The 21,257-nt window shown below is 47.1% G+C and overlaps 2 protein-coding genes across 4 annotated transcripts in view; both read left to right on the top strand.

Moving 5' to 3' along the window:
• The window catches only part of GPD1L (glycerol-3-phosphate dehydrogenase 1 like), a 120,890-nt gene extending 108,053 nt beyond the window's left edge, over positions 1–12,837 (top strand). For all 3 annotated transcript variants that reach the window (XM_082637550.1, XM_082637551.1, XM_082637552.1), the window contains exon 8: positions 12,246–12,837. In XM_082637550.1, coding sequence (XP_082493676.1) covers positions 12,246–12,693 — 448 coding nt within the window. In that variant the 3' untranslated portion in view covers positions 12,694–12,837. The remainder of the gene's footprint in view (positions 1–12,245) is intronic.
• An 84-nt stretch (positions 12,838–12,921) lies between these two features.
• Positions 12,922–21,257, top strand: part of CMTM8 (CKLF like MARVEL transmembrane domain containing 8) — a 92,006-nt gene continuing 83,670 nt past the window's right edge. The window contains exon 1 of the mRNA XM_082637563.1: positions 12,922–13,221. Within this exon, the coding sequence (XP_082493689.1) occupies positions 13,075–13,221 (147 nt within the window). The 5' untranslated portion in view covers positions 12,922–13,074. The remainder of the gene's footprint in view (positions 13,222–21,257) is intronic.

Genomic DNA, 21,257 nt, shown 5'->3' with positions numbered 1-21,257 from the left:
AAAAAGAAAGAAAGAAAGAAAAGAAAAACTCTCTCCTGTGTTGTGGACACGGAGGTGTTTGGAAGCCTAATATTTATTCCCCCTTCCCCTGCCCTCAAGCAGTGGTTTGGAGAGAACGCCAGGCTGACACCTAGGGGTACGGCTCTGGAGAGGGTAAGGGTTGAGAGTTGGACAGGCATACGGTCTCCAAATCAATTCTTGTAAAAGTTTAAGTCGAATCTTTAGGGCTGTATTTTTGCCTGGAGCTGTTTACCATCCTTAAGCCTACAGCAAATTGTACAAAGCAGGAAAACTGCTTTCTTGGAATTCACCATCCTAACAGAGTAGGATCTTCAGTACTGACTCCCCTACTTGCTTTTTGGCAGGGCGGGTGGCGGGTGGGGGGGAACAGGGCGAGAAGTGGGGCGGGGAATGTGGGAAGGGAAGACTCTTAAGGCCATAGTTCTCAAATTTTGCTTCCTATTACCGTCATCTGGGGAGCTCTTCAAAATCCCAATACCCAGGCTGTACTTCAGTCCAATTAAATCAGAATCCCTGGGGGTAGGGCCTGGCCTCAGTAGTTTTTAATATTCCCCAGGTGACTCCAATGTGCAACCAGGTTTGAGAACCAGGGGCTTAAAGCAGTGCTTCTAATACGCACGGAAGCACCCAGGATTTTGTTAAAATGCAGAGTCTAGTCCAGCAGGCCTGAGCAGGGCCCGAGGCTCTGCAATGCCACTGCTGCAGCGGCTGGTCTAGGCACCACTCTTCAAGCAGCAGGATCTCCAGACGTTTCTTTAACGTAAGAGAGGAATGGAGCCACTGACAAATCACAGCAAAGCAAACAGCTTTTCAGAACACACAGCTTCCTGCTTAAAAATCTTCCTGAAAATGTTCCTCTTTGCTGTTAAGATACATTGCAAGTGCCCTACCATGGCTACAAAGAATCACCTGGGGAACTTCCCCCAAAACACTGATGCCAGGATTCCATACTCCATCTCATTCAGACCAATTAAATCGAAGTTTCTGGAGGTGGGGATTGGACTTGGACAGTTTTTTAAGTTCCTCAGATGACTGATGTGCAGCTAGTTTTGAGGACCCCTTGTACGAAGTCATCTGGCCACTGCTGTTTCCGTGGGAATGCCCCCCCACCCCCAATCCACAGGGTTGTGGTGCATCGGCCATCGTTGATTGTATGAGGGAGCAGGCAGTGGGCTTAAACTACACTCTTGGACCCCTTCCCTGGGAATTTGGGTGGGAGATGCAGATTCCAGCGTGGTCTGGCTGCCCTTGTTAACCCAGGAGAAATGGGGTAGAGAAGTTTTGGCTACCATATCCCCACAGATAGACCAGGAACAGAGAAAGCTGGTTTCCTGCAGGAAACAGGAGAAGAGGCAAAGTGGTAGTGAGGACCCAGGGGTCCCCAGGTCTCCCATCTTGAGGCTGTCTATGGCCAGAATGAGTGAGACCCTCAGTGACCACCTCCTTTGTCTCTAGAAGAGGGCCAGCTTCTGGGTTGGGGGGTCTTTATGTAATTGTCCCCCGCAACTCAGAAGGTCTGATAGGACCAACAAACCTTGAATAGTCAAATAGGAAAAATCTGTAAAACTCATACTAAACACAGCACTTCTGTATCATCAGCAACTGACCTCTTCCCCTTCTATCCCCCACCATTAAAATTCCTGAAAAATGAGAAGACACTTCACAAGTTTAAAAATAAGGACTGCTAGGTTCTCAAATTTGTTCTCTTTGTAGAGGAATCATCAGCCTTGAATTTCTGCAGCTGTGGCTTCTAAATCTAGCCCTCTGCGGATGTTGGGGGTATAATTGCTTGTCTTGCCTGTTTTCTCATCTACAGCATGGAACTAAGAGCACCAATCTGATCAGATTGCTTTGAGGAGTAACTCATAAAAGTGTATTGATCACGTTACAGATGTTGTAGAAATGCATCTTATAAATGAGTCACCTTTTCCCAGAGCATCACTGTGGAACAGTGGAAAAGAGGCCTTTGGAGAAGGTTTCTTGAAATCTCAGCCCATCCATCTACGAGCTGTGTGGTCTTAGGCAAGTTTCTTACCTACTCTGAGCCTCAGATTCTTCATTCCAAATATGGGCTAACAATGCCTATTTGCAGAACGTCTGTGGGGAATGAATGAGACAATGTGTGAAGACAGTAGGTGCTCAAAGACATGTTTCCCTTCCCTCCATGACTTCACTCTTGACCTAAGGTGGATTCGTTAGGTTATGTTCTTACAGTGTTACTGTAACGAAGACTACCTAACCCTAACCCTTCTCTCCCCAAATAGCAATGGTTAAAATCAGATAAAGATTTCTTTCTCTCTCCTGTAACACGCTGAGCATAAGGCATCAGGCTGATGGGTTCTATGGTGTTGGGCACCCATCCTTTCACCTTGTCCCGCTGCCTTCAACAGGCAGCTTCCATCCTGTGGCTTAAGGTGGCAATTTCCCGCTGGTAGGAAGGAGAGACAGGGTGTTGGGGAGTGAGCCTCTCCCCTCTGGAGGCAGGGCCTGGAAGTTCTACTCACATTCCACTGGGCTGAATGGGAGCTAGAAGGCAAACTCTGGACCCCCATTTTGGGGTTGAAATCCCAGTTCTACCACTTACCATCTGTGGTCTTGGCCAAGTCAGTTAATTTCTTTGCACCTCTGTTTCCTAATCCTTCATGGGGTTATTGTGAAAATTAAATGGGTTGGTACATCTAAAGCACTTAGAATAGTTACCTGAAACATATGAGACTGTAAGTTGTTATTGTTGTTATTATTATTTGTTTAGCTATATGGCCACACCTAACTTTGAGGGAGGCTGGGAAATGTCCTTAACTAGGTGACTGTGTGCCCTGCTAAGACTCTAGAGTTCTATTATTAAAGGAAGGAGCGGACAGGGGACATCTGAAGACAGCTAGAGTCTCTGTCATGTCAGAGTTGCTAAAATCAGTCCTGTAAAAAGACTGCTGATGAGAAGCGATTGTAATCTCCAATTTGGGCCTAAAAACCCTATGTCAACTCCTCCTTGTGTGATGGGGTGGACATGATCCACTCCTAGAGATGGAGACAATCATCAAAACGATAATAATGTGAGAGGGGCTTCCCTGGTGGCGCAGTGGCTGAGAGTCCGCCTGCCGATGCAGGGGACACAGGTTCGTGCCCCGGTCCGGGAGGATCCCACATGCCGCGGAGCGGCTGGGCCCGTGAGCCATGGCCGTTGAGCCTGCGCGTCCGGAGCCTGTGCTCCGCAACGGGAGAGGCCACAACAGTGAGAGGCCCGCGTACCGCAAAAAAATAAAAATAATAAATAAATAAATAACGTGAGATTTTCCTGGTGGTCCAGTGGTTAGGATTGGGCACTTTCACTGCCCTGGTCTGGGTTCAGTCCCTGGTCAGGGAACTGAGATCCTGCAAGCTGTGTGGCGTGGCCAAAATAATAATAAGAATTAAAAATAAGAATAACGTATGAGGCTCTGTGCCGAGCGCTGTCTCAATTGTCTGTGACAACCTGTTTAGAGGTCCCACAGTACTGTGGTTTTATGAAAAGTACTTTTTACTCTTTTCCCGCCTCAGTTCTTGTTGCATGCTTATCAGCTTCCACGCACGAGGCTAGGAGTCCGTGGTGAATTCCATTCTCACGGGCAGTGAGTTTATAATACATTCCGAGGCTCTCACAGGATGCCCCCCTCTGAAAAGCACAGATCCCACAAAACTAGTCCACCTGCTCCTTCTCCGTCAGCCCCCACCCCTGACTGTGCCAGGAGACCTTACTGGCTTTTCTGGTTACAGATTCACCAGGTCGAGGGAGGGGAGAAACCCAAGTGCAGTCTGTCATCCATCCGTTAATAAGCTTGATGCTAATATGACTTAGGCTTGTGCAAATGTGGACGTGCTACCCAGGCTTTGAGCCTCTCCCCCACCATCCAAGGCAAGTACATGCTGCGCGCAAAGAAATAGCAACTTACCTGTGAACGAAGTGGATTTGACCCTGGGAATTCCAAGACAAATACACAAGGGGGTGATTCTTGGCATTATAAACAGGCAACCCCATAATACATTTTACCTTTTATTTGCCAGCAACTCTTCAAGAATGCATTTAAATGTATCTCTTTGTACAAATGGGGTGTTTCATTGGTGCTTCTCGGACTCTGGCTAAAGATCCTAGCTGCCTTTAAATTTCTCAGCATCCTCTCTCTTCAGTCAAACAGTTAATCATCTATAAACAAACCCTCCAATTAATTCTTTCTAAAGCAAAGGTAGTTGGTAAGCAAACACCCACTCCCTAAAATTGCTTGCTTAATGCGTTCCTCTTGAGAGTCCATTCTGGAGAGACTTGGGGGTATAATTACTCTGCTCTTTATCTCTGCCGTCCAATTTTTGGGTGTGCTTCTGATTTCATTTGGAAAGGTTCCTGGCGCTTCTTTGGGTGTGGTCAGCTATGTGGGGACAGGTCTTTGCTCATCCAGTACCTAGGTCAGAGGAATTTGCTCGTGGGCACCTAATTAACGCTATTCATTAGCATTAATTAACTTTTATTCATTAAAAGGTGTTGGCAACAGGACCCTCAAATTCACCTCTGTTTCAGATTGTTATAAGAGCCTAGAATTTTTTTCAGTCCTACAAAGCAAAGTCTGTAGATTAGGCCCATGGAGCCTCCACAAAGAGATATTCACAAGCACAGGGTATTTTTAGCAGCGGCTGCTTCCGATTTCCCACCCCTTTTGGAACTTCTAGGGCGGCTCCTCCAAACGCACCGGGTCTCCTTTCTGAATCCAGCGCCCACCCTCGTGGGCCTCATTCTGACACGTTCCAGGGTTTCCATTTGCTTGTGACTGATGCTGTTTTATTGTTTGAATGTGATAAATGGGCCCCTGCAAGGTGCTGCAGGAAAACTTGCCCTTCCTTCCACAGACCTCAGTCATTTTCCACTCTAGGACCTGGTGTGAGGGGTCAACTAAGCTGCCCCTCGGGAGGGAGTGAACGGTACCCCCCCCCCCGCCCCACCTCCCAGTCCTCTTCTTGAGCTTTGGTTTGGTGGAAATGTTATATGTATCGTCAATTTAATTTTCTACTTGCTTGTAAAGTACTTGCAGAAAAAGTAAAAAGCTTGACGATCACGAGAGCCTCAGGTACCTGATCTTGACTTTATTCACTCCTCTAGGAAGATGATAACACACACACACACACACACACACACGCACCCCTGCAGCTCTCAGTGACTCAAACAGGAGCGGGTATGGTATGATAACGAGCTTCATAAATGCTCGTTGATGGAATTTCTCCCCATCTCCCCCTTTGCCAAGCACAGTGTAATTAATGTTTATGGACCAAATGGAGAGGGAGCAGGCCCATTGCTTTTTACCCTGGACAGCCAGGCGGGCTGAAAACCCATCTCACCATGTATCTCAGCGAACACGAACACACCGTTCCAGCGCTTCCTGATGGGGGAATTGTGTCCTTCCTCTGGAATTTCCTCCTCTATCCCAGTTCTTTGCTTAGTTAACTTCGTTCGAATGGCCCTTGAAAACAGTTAAATGTCTGCTTCTGGAAGAAACAGTCCCTGGTCCCCAGGCTGACCATGCTGCCTTCCCACTGTGCAGGCTGACCTTGGGCCCACCCCTGGCCTGGCAGGGATCCCACCCATCACTCATTTACTGCTCTCTCCCCGCTTCTGATGACATATTCAGTAAAGGAAGGGACAGTCGTACAGAGCTGTGTAGTCCAATAGTGCACAGCACATTGTAGATATTAGATCAATGTTTCTTGAGCCAGTGGCCGCAGCTAAGAACTCTGGGGAGCCCATCTTTTTCATTGAGATCAAGACCCTTAAAATTTTTATTTTTTATTTTTATTTTTCATTTTATTTTATTTTGGCTCTGCCCAGCTTGTGGGATCTTAGTTCCCTGACCAGGGATTGAACCCGGGCCCTCGGCAGAGAAAGCGCCGAGTCCTAACCACTGGACCGCCAGGGAAGTCCCAAGAAGATTTTTTAAAAATAGAATAGAATTCAACTTAAGGCAGTGCTTGACCCAAAATAAGCCAATAATAAATTAATTACTACTTAGTTATTATTATTACACCTTCTAAACACCTAGTTCTAAATCAGCTGACTCTTAACCCCTCCAAATTTTCCCACTCTTAACCTTCCTCGGCTCCAGAGAACCCTGATCAACCCTAAGCATCCCTCCACTGATTTCACATTTCACTCACCTCTCTCTCCTCAGTAGTTCCTCCAGCCCCTCCACCCTCAGAGTCACCCTCCCAGACTTCTAGAGGGCCTCCCAGGGGGAGGGAGAGGGAGAGGGGGCTGGGAAGGGAGAAGAGAGCCTTCCCCCTTTGCCTGAATCAGGTGATGCCAACTGACGGTTTCTCAGATTCGTTGTTCAGCCCACAAAGGTGACACATACAGTCTTTTAAAATAATGGACGTTAACTGGCAATATTTAAAAACTGGTATTTTAGTGGTTAGGACTCCAAGCTTTCACTGCCGAGGGCCTAGGTTCGATCTTTGGTCGGGGAACTAAGATCCCACAAGCCGCGCTGTGTGGCTGAAAATAAATAAATAAATAAACGGGGATTTCTAGCAATACTAGGCCTAAAGTTTTGCAAGGTAGCAATCAGGTGGGGTAGAAACCCAGGTGGCCCTTTTAGAGCATTCGTGCTCTTGTTCACCACAGACCCCACCATTCTCTATGACATGCCCCTCAACTGAGTTTGAATGTTGAGCTGATTTCACTGCATTTCCAGGTTCCCAAATGTGGATTTATGGTAAGAGGAAAGTGAAATATTTCTGGTCCCTGTTTCTAACACTAAAACACAAAAATAAAGTGTGACCCGGGGGATCATATGTTTCAAGAAAAATGGGAGTGAATGGACTCCTTTGTGTAAGGTAAGAACCTTCTACAAAGTTAATATTCTAAGCCCAAGTGTATCTGGTTAGAAGACCACAATTCAAGAAGCCATTCTGAAACAAAACCGGCTGATACATTTACTTGTTTGACCTTATCTGCTAACCCCAGAGGACTTAAGGCCTCTGGTCAAATTGAGAGAGCATCTTGGAACCCAAACAAACAGACCTACAGCTTCATTGGTGAATGGATTTGGGCCCCATGTCTGCCTGTTTTCAAGTTGAGGGCAGACCAGACTGACTGGTAGCTTTCAGGACTGAGTGAAAGAACATTTTCACTTCTAAGCCAAACTCCTGCTTTCCCTACAAGACACATTAATAACAAGAGGAGGGGAGACTGGAAGTTCTGGGATGGATAAACTACAAAATCAAATGTGCTTGGAGAATCTGAACTACAGTTGGAACTAGAGAACCCTATTTATGATCAACCATAAATATTTTTATTTTCTTAACTTTTGGAAATAATTTCAGACTAATCAAAAAGTTGCAAAAAAAAAAAGATTTTCTGTAAACTTTCACCCAGATGCCACAAATATTAACATTTTACATAACAAGAGTATCAAGATTGAAATCATGGGATTAACACTGATACAATGCTGTTATCTAATCTACAAAATGTATTCAGATTTCCCCCACTGTCTCACTGAGGGTTTTTTTTTTAATTGTATATTTTTGAATTCACATGTGTTTTATTCTATTTTTTTATTTTTTGGCCGAGTGGCATGTGGGATCTTAGTTCCCCAACCAGAAATCGAACCCGAGTCCTCTGCATTGGAAGCACGGAGTCTTAACCACTGGACGCCAGGGAAGTCCCCTGAGGTTCTTTTTCCGACTCATCTAGCATTTTACCTTGCACTTGGCTCTCAAGTGTGGAACAATTCCTCAGTGTTTCTTTGTCTTTTATGACCCTGATACTTAACAAAATGTCCTTTGATTTTGGTCTGTCTGTTCTTTCCTCATGACTGAAGTCAGGTTATTCATTTTGATAAGAAGACCACAGAAGTGATGTTGCCTTCTCCTCGATGCGTCAGATCAGGAGGTACACGCTATCTGATAATACTGACTTTGACATCTGGTGGTGTCTCACAGGTCTCCCTACTGCAGACTTACTTATGAATTCATAAGTATTCAAAGGGAAAACTGTATCTTCTGGGGAGATACTTTGAGATGATGTAAATATCCTTTTTTCTCATCATACTTCCACTCACTAATTCTAACATCCATTGATGATTCTTGCCTGAAAAAATCATAATTAATTTTAAACTAGAATAATAATGAAGAGAAAGGAGTGTTAGATGAATCTATAAAAAATTCTTTATAAATGAGAATGTCCCTTGGTCCTCTTTCAGATAGTAGGTAAAAGTCACAAGGTGTCCACTTTTTCACTGAATTATTGATGAGCCTTGGGTCCCTATGGAATGGCCTGGGCTCCACGGATTCTTGGCAATGCTACATCTCATAGCTTGCTTCTTGGGTAATATGGCCTAGTGGAAACCGTATTTCAGACTCTGTATAAACCCTCAACAACCCACACGAGAACATTCTTCCATGCAAACAGATCTCCTTAGATTTCTCTGTATCTGTTTGTACCTGGCCTACTCATGCTGGTACTTGTGGTGTTGCTTCGCCTGTTCCTATAGGCTGGGTGATGTCTGTCTTACCTGTCCACCTTCTCCTCCATTTTAATGAATTAGATACCTCCTACAAGTCTAAGCTCAAAGCTCTGTTCTTCATGAAGTCTTTTATAGGAGGGCAGGGCCTACCTTTTCTTCCTCTGATATTTTTCTGCATTTAAGAATAAAGTTTGGGGGACTTCCCTGGTGGCACAATGGTTAAGAATCCACCTGCCAATGCAGGGGACACGGGTTCAAGCCCTGGTCCGGGAAGATCCCACATGCCACGGAGCAACTGAGCCTGTGCGCCACAACTACTGAAGCCAGTGTGCCTAGAGCCTGTGCTCAGCAACAGGAGAAGCCACCGCAATGAGAAGCCTCTGCACTGCAACGAAGAGTGGCCCTGCTCACAACTAGAGAGGGCCCGCACGCAGCAACGAAGACCCAATGCAGCCAAAAATAAATAAATTAATTAATCAATTAAAAAAAAGAGAAAACACAGGTGTGAATTTTCATGACTTTGGATTTGGCAATGGAGTCTTAGATATAAAATCCAAAGCATGAGCAACAAAAGAAAATAATCTAGACTTCATCAACATTAAAAAAAAAGAATAAAGTTTGGGTTTCAGCATTCATTCAATACCTCCTCTGGTGGGGAGGGAGATAAAGAAGGGTAGTTCATAGTCCCTCAAGAAGTGGTAAAGAGAGGTGCGTAAAATGAACGAATTCTAAAGCAAAGAAGAATAAGCTTTATGGAAATCTAATGGAAATCACAGAAAAGGTGGCTTTTGAAATGGGCCCAAAGGATGCAGATTTGAGCTGTGGGTGAAGGTAGGAGGCTTTCTAGGCTGAGAAAAGCTGGTTAGGGACATAAAGTGGTCACACTTACAGAGACATGTGAAAATGTATTTGGGGTTGGAATGGGAAGCATTCTAGAGCACTTTGGGAAAAGGGCTGGAAACGTAAGGTGTGCCACCTCCTAGCGGCTTTTATAGTGTGCACAGTGGGACATTAACCCAGATCTGAGCCTGGGGTTTCAGGACAATAATTCTTACAGGTAGATGAAGGGTGGATTGTATAAACATGTCATTGGAGGAATGGACATCCCATCAGGATGCTTCCAGGCAGAAGATGAGCACCTGAATTTAGGCAGCAGTTGGAAAGGAGCAGCCCATTTGTCAACAACCAGTGTATAATTGCTTCTTTGTAATTCTGAAATCTAAGAAGATGAAAACCAAAAGTTTCAAGTTTGCAGAAAATGTATTTGGTAGAAACATATGACTTAACCTGGTATGAAGTTATTCATTGTCTTTTTTTATCCCACTTCATGGATTAAAAGATGAAAAGCTGTGGATTAAAAGCAAAGGCCACAGTCCTTTGCTGCTTCTCTCATCCAGACATGGTGTCTTTTTCCCCTCTGTTTGAATCAGGCTGCCCTTATCACTGGCTTTGACCAATAGAATGTAGCAGAAATGATGCTCTGTAGATTTCAAGGCTGGATCTTAAGAGACCTGCAGCTTCTGCTTATTTTTTCCCCTCTTGGAAGCCAACTACTGTGTAGAAGTCCAACTACTCTGAACCCACCATGCTATGAGGAAGCCTAATAAGCTTCACGGGGCGGGGAGAGAGAGAGAGAGAGGCCAGGTAGAGGAGCACTGAAGTGCTCTGAAAAGCACTGAAGGCTTTTCAGCCTTTCCACACCTGCCCTGCCACCGGCTGAAAACAGCTGAGTTAATGACTCCAACCAACACCCTGTGGAGCGGAAGACTCTGCCAGCCAAGCCCCGCCCAAATTCCTGACCCACAGATTCATGAGTAAGATGGTTGTTATTATTATTTTTTTTTTATTTTTTGCGGTACGCGGGCCTCTCACTGTTGTGGCCTCTCCCGTTGCGGAGCACAGGCTCCGGACGCGCAGGCTCAGCGGCCATGGCTCACGGGCCCAGCCGCTCCGCGGCATGTGGGATCTTCTCGGACCGGAGCACGAACCCGCGTCCCCTGCATCGGCAGGCGGACTCTCAACCACTGAGCCACCAGGGAAGCCCTAGATGGTTGTTATTTTAAACCACTGATGTTTGGGAGCATTTATCGCACTGCAGTAGATAAGCCAAACACACACTTAATTCATGTACGTATTTTCATTGCCGAAAACTAGTGTATTTGATGAAAGTGCCACTCCAGACCTCACTGAGGGTGTTATATGGTGTATGGTATATGTACATTTTTACCTTTCTAAATTAAAGATCTGAGTTTTGAAATCCATTTGGCCTTAGGGGTTTTCTGAGAAGGGCTTGTCCTTTGTAATACAGAAACAGAGCTGTTTCGACTTCCTTCGTGCCTTCGCTAAATGTCCTGCATGATGCCACAGACAGCTTCTCCAGCCATTCCATGTGTGTATCTCTTATTTCCACAGCTGCAAAATTGGTTTCTCTAAACCAGTAGCTCTCAAACTTCAGTATGTATCAGAGTCTCCTGGAAGGCTGGTTCAAAAACAGCTTCCTGGCCCCTGCCCTCAGAGTTTCTGATTCAGTGGGTCTAGGATGGGGCTTGAGAACTTGCATTTCTGAGAGTTCCTGGTTGATACTGATGCTGCTGGTCCGGGTACCACACGTTGGGAACCGCTGCTCTCGGGGAAAGGGCTATATTTCTTTCTTTTCTTTCTTTTTTTTTGGGGGGGGGGTACGCGGGCCTCTCACTGTTGTGGCCTCTCCCGTTGCGGAGCACAGGCTCCGGACGCGCAGGCTCAGCGACCATGGCTCACGGGCCTAGCCGCTCCGCGGCATGTGGGATCTTCCCGAACCGGGGCACAAACCCGTGTCCCCTGCATTGGCAGGCGGACTCTCAACCACTGCGCCACCAGGGAAGCCCCAGGGCTATATTTCTTATTCTCTTTACCCACCAGCCCAAGATACTTAGCAAATGCTCATGGATGGAATTTCTCTAAATCGTCGTCTTTGTAATGCTTTTGAAGCCTTAACTTTTACTCCCTGAGGTCCGCCTGAGTAGGCCCTAGACTAAAAGAAACGAATTCCTTGTTTTGTTTTATTAGATTGTATGCAATAGTTTTTGCTTTCTCAGCTCAGCTGATAGGACATTGTGGAAAAAAATGTCCCTTCTGATCTTTTTTAAACGTGTCTTGGGGCAGATAAGAGGGAATGGCTTTGTGGTGACCCCAAAGCAACGCTTTATTTGTGAACAAGGATATTTCCTTTTGGGGGTTTCTGAATAAAATAGAACCATCCTTTCTTGCCATCCTTTCACAATACAAAAGGAGAGAGCGCCACGAAGATGCTTTTGTTGGCCATGCGCCCATCTACGCATTTTACAGATGGCACCACTGAGGCACAGAGAGGTGGAGGTCCTTGCTCCTGGTCACACAGCTGAGAAATGCAAGTGCCGGTGTTGGAGCTCGGGTCAGCCCGACCCTCTAACAAGCTGCCTCACTGTGTGGGGCTCCCTCCTCCTCTCCCGCACCCCAGGAAAGTACAGCCCGTTAGTCAGAAACTTCAGTTTGCGCAACACACACACCGTTCAAGCTTTCCTCCAACATTTCCTCCCGAGGGTTATGGGACACTGATTCATCATGACCAGGGATCCCAAATATCTCCCCGCTCTCATCTCCGGGCCAGGCGCCGGCGCCGAGGCTCCACGGATCCCGGCGATCGAGCCACTGCGAGCGCCAAGAAGCATCTCGTCTTCCAAACCCAGCGAAAAAGTTGGTTCCTCAAATTATTCCCGGCAGGAGCGGCAAGAAATCACGTCGGGCTTCGGCAGCGGAAGCGGCGGCAGGGGGAGAAGCTCTGGTTGGACCGTCCCGGCGGCCTAGCATCGATCTCGGGTCTAAGGTCCGGCCGGATCGTAATTCCAGCCGCTCTTACGCCCCTGGAGTCACCGCCCCTCCCCACCCCCTCCATTCCCGGAGCCGCAGGGTCAGGAGGCCTGGCTCTCCCCGGGGTCCAAGGACCCAGGGCTGGCCGCCACCAGGTGGAAGGAGACAGGTTAGCGGCGGCCCGCCCCCGGGAGGCGGGGCCTGGCGGAGCGGCCGCGACCCCCGCCCTCCCTCCCCCCACTCCCCGCGCCCTCCCTCCCTCCCGCTACTCCCCAAGCCCTCCTTCCCCCAACTCCCCGTGCAGCCCGCCGCCCCGCGCGCGCCAGCGCGTCCTCCCGGCCGCGAGCCCCGCAACAGGTGAAGCGGCCGCCGCTCCTCGGCGCCTCCGCGGGGCGGTCTCTCCTCGCCAGCCGCGCGCCCGCCCCTCTCCACGCCCCCTCCCCTCCGCCCGGCCTCCGCCGCCTCCCTTGGCTGCTGGCGGCCTCCCCTCACCCCGTCTCCTGCTCCGGGGCCCCCGCGCAGGCCGAGAGCCCGCGCGCCTAGGAGCAGGGGCAGCCGCGCACTCGCCGGACACGCACTGTGGCCGGACGGATCCCGGCGGGTGCCCCCCGTGCGCCCTGGTCCCCGTGCCGCCGCGCTCCCCTCCCCCCCCCCCGCCGGTGTCCCCGGGCTCAGGGCCGCGCGGCCAGCCCCGAGGCGCCGGGGGTTCCCGAGGCGGGGCCGGCCCGGCCGGGGCGCGACGATGGAGGAGCCGCAGCGCGCCCGCTCGCACACCGTCACCACCACCGCCAGCTCCTTCGCGGAGAACTTCTCCACCACCAGCAGCAGCTTCGCCTACGACCGCGAGTTCCTCCGCACCCTGCCCGGACTCCTCATCGTGGCGGAGATCGTGAGTACCTCCGGGCGGGCGGGGCTGGGGGCAGGGGCGCAGCTGGGCCCCGCGCCGTGCTCCTCGCCTGGGAGCTTGTTCACATGCTCGGGAGGGCTTCGAAGGAGTCCTTTTTGTTCAGCCTCTTCTTCATCCCCAGGTGCCGAACTCAGAGACCCCCTCTCTGAACGAGGTCTCATCACCTTGGGCTCTTTTGGGGGAGAGGGTCGTGACCCTTGGGAGGTCCATTGGAGAGAAACTCGACTTGCTGGGCCCTCTTTGTGGGCGTGGTGTGTTCTGGGAGCAGGATGCTTGGTGGGCATTGAGTTTGTGTTAATGAGTGTCAGGGACACCTGGTGCCTCCCTTACCTGCTCTCTACCTGGGTGGCCTTTTCCCTAAAAACAAAACTTTACGAAGATTAGAGGAGAGGAGAAGACTTTTTCTTTTTTTAAAATTTATCTCCCTGGTAGTAAAATCGAGGTGAATCAGGAGACGTTTACTGAATAAAATCTGAGGGTCTCTTGTCTGGTGCTCTTTGAAGACCAAAGGGTCTCCTGTTTGGTGCTGTGCACATCCTGGTTTAAGACTCAGAACGTTCCTGGGGAGAAGGCCGGGCATGTGCCTTCTCCTCTCCATAGGAAGACATGGAGGCTGAGAGGTCAAGTGATCACCTCTTAGGTCCCTTCGTGGCTGAGAAAGGACGCCGGCCGTGTTAACAGCTAGTGGTTGCCACTATTTATTGTCTTCATCCTGTGCCAGGGTCTTGTCAAGCGCTTTAGATGCCTTCGTGCTCTCATGTACCACACAACAACCCTATCCTGTGAAGGTAGCTTTAATTATCTCATTTTACATGTGAAGAGACTGAGGCTTAGAGAGAGGAAGTATGTCGCACCTGGGGGTGGTGGAGGTGGGATTCAAACCCAGGCCTGCCTGACTCCAGGGTCCTGCTCTTAACTGCCAAGGGGCATCCCTTCCAGCTGTCTAAGCAGCACCCCTTTTGCTGTATCTCGTATACTTTCACTTAAACATTTGTGGGATTGAAATCTAGCCTATATGGGGCCATGATGGTGCCGAAGTGACTGAGGACCCCAGTGGTTCCTCTGAGAAACCTTCAGCAAAACCTGTGCACATCAAGTAGCTTGCTTGCTCCTCCAGAGTCTCAGAGCCCAACCCAGACCAACTGAATCAATCCCAGATGTATCCAGTGCACGAGGAGTTTGAAGTGTTTGCTTAGCCCATGCCCCAGCTGGTTGCCCCATATAGTTCCCCCAGCTGGCATTGAGGCCTTGAGATCCAAAAAAAAAAAAAAGCTGGGGTATTGGAATCACTGTGCAGGGCCTGGCTTATAGGAATCCAACAAATATTTGCTGTGTGAATGAAGGAGTTGGCAGGCTCCCCTGCTCCAGCAGAACGAGCAGAAGCTAAAATGACAGAGATGGGGCTTCTACCCTGGGGTGGATGTGGACCAGACTTAAAGTAACACACCTCTTGTTTTCTGATTTATTGTCAATAAACTCCATGTTACATACTTTTTTCCGAAAGTTGGAAAGTGAAAGAAAAAATGTAAATGGTCCACAGTCGCGTTCTAGAAATAACCACTGTTGATATGTTAGCATGTATACTTTACGATTTCAATACGTTTTTTGAAAAAAATGGAAAAATATGTAAGAAAAATTGTCCTTATTACTACTAGAGTCGGGTTTTTATTTTTGACACGTCTATATATGCACAAGTTTGAAAGAGTCATGGTTCTACGGGTAGAAATGTAAGTTTCCGCCACCATCGCTATACCAGAGGTACCCACGTTCACATCTCTTAGAGCTCTAAATAATGTGTTTATAATTCTGGTTCTTGATTCCAACCACCCCCCCTCCCAAATTGTAGATGTTATTCAGTGGCTTCCCACTCTGAAAGATGAGGCTTTAGCTCTCTTGGACCACCTCTTCCCCACCCCCATTATACATACTCCTTTCCTGTCTTTGGGTTACATCACTAACCAGTGCTACCTTAGGATACCGGAAACACTGTTCACAGAGGAGCCACTGAGTGGTCTATGAGTGCTTTTCCTTTTCTGTCCAATTTCTTGTTTTCCCTGGAGTTTGTAATTCTATTTCCATTTTTTAGTTCTCTAGATATTTAGACACTAACTTTACCTTAGTTGTTTGAATCCCCTTTCAGGAAACTGAGACACAGCAGGTACTCAGTCAGGGTCATCCTTCTGACCAATCCTCTGGGAGCTACTGACCTCCTCCCACCCAGCCTGCTCACCTGGGCACAGCTGATGGCCTGGGATCTCCTGCGTGTCACCCTGGAGATTCTCTTCCCCTCTCTCCTGGGTTGGACCCTGTCCTTCCCATGACCTGTGTCCTTCTCTGTCTTGACTCACTGCCGCTGGGGGAACACACAGCCTCCTGAGAAAGGATGCATGTGTAAATCGAGATTTGCATCTTTCAAAATGTCTTGATTCTACTGTTACACATAATTAATAGGGTGACTAGGTAAAGAAGGGTGGATTGGAAATTGTTTTCCCTCAGAATTTTGAAAGTATTCCTCTGTTATCTTCTAGCTCTTATAATTCTTTTTAAAAAATTCCAATTCTTGATCCCCACCCCCCCACCCTTTCTGGAAGCTTATAGAATCTTCTTTCTCCCCAGAGATCTGTAACATCCTAATGATGTGCCTTCATAGGAGTCCGTTTTCTTCCATAATACTAAGGACCTGGTGTGTTCTCTCAATCAGGAAAACTCATGGACGGTTAAGGAGATTTCTAAAAATTTGATTTTTTTTTTTTTTTTTTTTTTTTGCGGTACGCGGGCCTCTCACTGTCGTGGCCTCTCCCGTTGCGGAGCACAGGCTCCGGACGCGCAGGCTCAGCGGCCATGGCTGACGGGCCCCGCCGCTCTGCGGCATGTGGGATCTTCCTGGACCGGGGCACGAACCTGTGTCCCCTGCATCGGCAGGCGGACTCCCAACCACTGCGCCACCAGGGAAGCCCAAAAATTTGATTTTTTTTAAAATTAATTAATTAATTAATTTATTTTTGCTGTGTTGGGTCTTCGTTTCTGTGCTAGGGCTTTCTCTAGTTGTGGCAAGCGGGGGCCACTCTTCATCGCAATGCGCGGGCCTCTCACTATCGCGGCCTCTCCCGTTGCGGAGCACAGGCTCCAGACGCGCAGGCTCAGTCGTTGTGGCTCACGGGCCTAGTTGCTCCGCGGCATGTGGGATCCTCCCAGCCCAGGGCTCGAACCCGTGTCCCCTGCATTAGCAGGCAGATTCTCAACCACTGCGCCACCAGGGAAGCCCCAAAATTTGATATTTTATCTTTACGTTTTCTTAGTTTTTTTTCTGAAATTCCTTTTACACTTTTTTCCCCTACGCATGTATCTTCTTATAATTTTTCTCATGGATTTGTTAACTGCTGTGTTTCCTTACTGTGAACATTTTCAGGGTCTTGGATCTCTTGCATTATTACAGTTGTCTGTCACATAGAAGTACTGTATTTGAGTTCCTCGGCTTTCTGTTTTAAAACTAACATGTTCTAGGTTGTACTGGTACAGCCAGAGGTGTAGCAATCTTCCTGTTTTTCCCTCTCTTTCCACACTTTTCCGGTGACTTTCTTTTCTTTTTTTTTAATTAATTAATTTTATTTATATATTTATTTTTGGCTGTGTTGTGTCTTCGTTGCTGCGCACGGGCTTTCTCTAGCTGCAGCGAGCGGTTGCTACTCTTCATTGCGGTGCGTGGGCTTCTCGTTGCGGTGGCTTCTCGTTGCAGAGTACGGGCTCTAGGCACGCAGGCTTCAGTAGTTGTGGCACACGGGCTCAGTAGTTGTGGCTTGCGGGCTCTAGAGTTCAGGCTCAGTAGCTGCGGCGCACGGGTTAGCTGCTCCGCGGCCTGTGGGATCTTCCCGGACCAGGGCTCAAACCCTTGTCCCCTGCATTGGCAGGCGGATTCTTAACCACTGCGCCACCAGGGAAACCCTCCAGTTGACTTTATGGAGGGAAAGTTCCTTAAAGTATATATTGATGTGTCAAAAGGTACACAAATCTACATATTCTGTTTTGATACATATCCTGAAGTTATCTTTCCCCAAAGCTGTATTAATTTAAACTGCCATCAGTAATGTGAGCCTATTAAACTAAAAATATTTTTTTACATTAGAAGAACTTTTAAAATTAAAAATGCTAAGGATCACCCTAAGTGGTATACTATGTTTTATTGATCCAAGATCGTTTTTTGTTCATGTTTTAATATCTGGGTCAGGATGCAGCTTACAATGGATGGTTTCTTGAACTTATTGAAAAATGGTACCACTGCTTCTTTATCCCAGGATGGCGGCAGGGCGGTTTCAAACTATTACTCTTCCAGCCCTTAGATTAGGTTAGACCTGCCCCCAGAAGAATGCTACTTTCTGCCTTGAAAATACAAAGTACTGAGACAAAGAATTACTAAGAACCTGACTCCCTGCTTGAGCCTGGGGGAAGTAATAGAGAACAAAACACGTTTCCCCAAATCTGTTGTCAAAATCCCTTGCCCTGGCTTTCTCACAGGGGTGAGTGATAATAGCTAAACCTGCTAAAATACTCTAGGCTGTGCCAATGTAACATCGTGTAGAAACCAAATTGTATTGGTTTCCTTCCTTTTAAAGTTTTATAACAAGCTGGAAGCAATCTAGTACTTGACCTGTGACTCGTAGGATGCTGTGATCTCATAACAGTTATGAGTATATGAAGAATAAAAGTGATTTGTCAGAAGGTGAGTTAATCTCACCCTTCCTGTTATTGGTGACTTCAAAATGAGTTATGTCATCCGTGTAATAATGTCAGATCGCCTTTCATTTACTTACTGTCATGAGCAAAGTTAGGGGAAGGACAAAATAGGGTTTCCCGAGAGCTGGAATCTAAATTATTCTATCCTGTTGAGTTCTTTTTAAAGAATAGTGAACATATTTTTTCTGCTTCACAAAAACAGTACCTAGTCTTGGTAGAAAAATTATAAAAATGCAGGTAAGAAAAAAAAAAAACCCTTTAATTCTCACCCCCACGGTGGTTACTATCAGGCATGGTACCAACCCATGTCTGGGAGTGGGGAGACTTTTCAAAAATTTTTGGTTATTGTAATGCCTGAGGTTTCTATTGGTGTTTAGTGCCCTGGGGGCCAGGGAGGCTAATGTCCTAAAGTGCCTGGGACAGTACCCAACCATGAAGAATTGCTTTGCCAGCTGCCAACAGCACCACCGTTGAGGAACTCTGGGTGAACCACTGTTTACCCCTTGGAGTAAACCATTCTAGAGTTTCTTAAGTGGTTGTATGTTACTTATCTGTATTTTTTTAAAAATGTAGTCACTTGTAAACTACTCCTTGTTTACTGCTGTGACCATCTGTGCTGGACATCTTCCATTTGTCACTTGGATGCACTCTCCACCCAGCTCTCCACCCTGCAGGCTGACTTGCACGGATCGTGTCCAGGGTCCCCTCTGATGTCCCACTGGATTCCGATGTCCTCCTGGCACCCGCAGGAGGCTGTAAGGTGGGAGGGGAGCAGGTTCCTGGGATTCCTCCCTGCTGGGGCTCAGCAGCCTGGCTGTGTCCCTCCGTGCTGGGCGGGCTGTCTGGCAGTCCTCTGCACTCGGCTGTTTTCCCTGGCTCTGCTGACTGGTCACTCCCAGCTGCTTCCTCTTGCCAGGCACTGCGTTATGGCTTGTGGTCTTCTGCACCCTGCTTTCTAAATAAGACCTTTATTAAACTCTGCTCAGATTACCCAATCTAAATGTGCCAGTTTCTGGGGAGACCTGATAAGTTACCTTTCCCCATCAGTGATTAATTTCTTCTGGCATTCTTTTTTTTTTTTTAATTTATTTATTTTTGGCTGATTGGGTCTTCGTTGCTGCGCCGCGGGCTTTCTTCTAGTTGTGGTGAGTGGGGGCTGCTCTTCGTTGCGGTGCGCGGGCTTCTTTTGTGGAGTATGGGTTGTAGGCACATGGGCTTCAGTAGTTGTGGCATGCGGGCTCAGTAGTTGTGGCGCATGGACTTAGTTGCTCTGCGGCATGTGGGATCTTCCTGGACCAGGGCTCGAACCCATGTCCCCTGCATTGGCAGGCGGATTCTTAACCACTGTGCCACCAGGGAAGCTCTCTTCTGACATTCTTTTTCTTTTTTAAAAAAATTAATTAATTTATTTATTTAGGGCTATGTTGGGTCTTCGTTTCTGTGCGAGGGCTTTCTCTAGTTGTGGCAAGTGGGGGCCACCCTTCATCATGGTGCGCGGGCCTCTCACTATCGCGGCCTCTCTTGTTGCGGAGCACAGGCTCCAGACGCGCAGGCTCAGTAGTTGTGGCTCACGGGCCTAGTTGCTCTGTGGCATGTGGGATCTTCCCAGACCAGGGCTCGAACCTGTGTCCCCTGCATTAGCAGGTAGATTCTCAACCACTGCGCCACCAGGGAAGCCCTCTTCTGGCATTCTTAAAGGCCACCTAGTATTCCATAAATATCCAGGTTCCTGCTGCTCAGTTTAGGTTTCTTTCTTTTCTGTAACAGTGTTGTAACAAACTTTCTTTAAGCTACATCTTTCTGTATGATCTTTAATGTTTTCTACAGATGAGTACTTAAGATTGAGTAACAGGGTATATGAATCTTCTTTAAAGTCAAATTTATAGAGGTATACAGTAAAATTTACCCTTTTTAGTGTAGAGTTCTATGAGTTTGGGCATAGCCGTGTTTAAAAAGCAGCTTTATTGAGATATCATTCACGAAAAGTTGATCTTTTAAAAGTGTACAATTTAGGGATTTTTAGGATATTCACATTTGTACAGCTTTCACTACTGATTTTAGAACATTTCTGTCACTGCAAAAAGAAACCTCTACCTGTTAGCAGTCACTCCTTGGTCTCCCCTGGCCTCAGCCCTTGGTAACCACTAATTTACTTTCTACCTCTATGGATTTGTCTATCCTGGTCATTTCTTTATAAATGGAATCCTATAATATGTGGCCCTTTCTGTCTGGCTTCTTTTACTTAGCATAATGTTTTCAAGGGTCATCCAGGCTGTAGTATGTCTCAGTACTTCATTCCTTTAGTTGCCAAATAATATTTCATTGTATTATATATATATATATATATAACATTTTGTTTATTCATTCGTCAGTTGATGGACATTTGGGTTTTGACTGTTATGAATATGCTACTGTGAACCTTCATGTACAAGTTTTTCTGTGGACATAGTTTTCAGTTCTCTTGGGCATTTACCTAGGAAGGGATGGCTGGATCATATGGTAACTCTTTGTTTAATATTTCGAGGCACTGCTAGACTGCTTCCAAAATGGCTGCACTGATTTACAATCCCAACAGCAATATGAGTGTTCCAATTTCTCCACATCCTCACCACGATTTTTTTTTTTTGATTCTAATCATCCTACAAGGTATGAAGTGGTATCTCATAGTGGTTTTGGTTTGTATTTCCAAATACAAGCCCTTGAATTTTAGTATCATGTTGCCAATTTCTGCAAAAAGGGAGGCTGGGATTTTTTTTTAACAAATTTTCCTTTTTTATATATATAAATTTTATTTATTTATTTATTTATTTTTGGCTGCATTGGGTCTTTGTTGTTGCGCGCAGGCTTTCTGTAGTGTGGTGAGTGGGGCTACTCTTTGTTGAGGTGCGTAGGCTTCTTATTGCAGTGGCTTCTCTTTTTGCGGAGCATGGACTCTAGGCACACGGGCTTCAGTAGTTGTGGCACGCAGGCTCAGTAGTTGTGGCTCGTGGGCTCTAGAGCGCAGGCTCAGTAGCTGTGGCGCACGGGCTTAGTTGCTCTGCGGCATGTGGGAACTTCCCGGACCAGGGCTCAAACCTGTGTCCCCTGCATTGGCAGGCAGATTCTTAACCACTGCGCCACCAGGGAAGCCCTGGCAGCTGGGATTTTAATATGGATTGTGTTCAACCTGTAGATCAATTTGGGGAGTATTGCCGCCTTAAAAAAATTGTTTTCCAATTCATGAACATGGGATGTCTTTCCATTTATTTAGATCTTCTCTAATTTCTTTACCAATGTTTTATAGTCTT

This window comes from Mesoplodon mirus (assembly GCF_964341445.2).
Source record: "Mesoplodon mirus genome assembly, chromosome: 12".
In the NCBI taxonomy this organism is placed as follows: domain Eukaryota; kingdom Metazoa; phylum Chordata; class Mammalia; order Artiodactyla; family Ziphiidae; genus Mesoplodon; species Mesoplodon mirus.
This window is presented reverse-complemented; position numbering and strand designations above follow the sequence as displayed.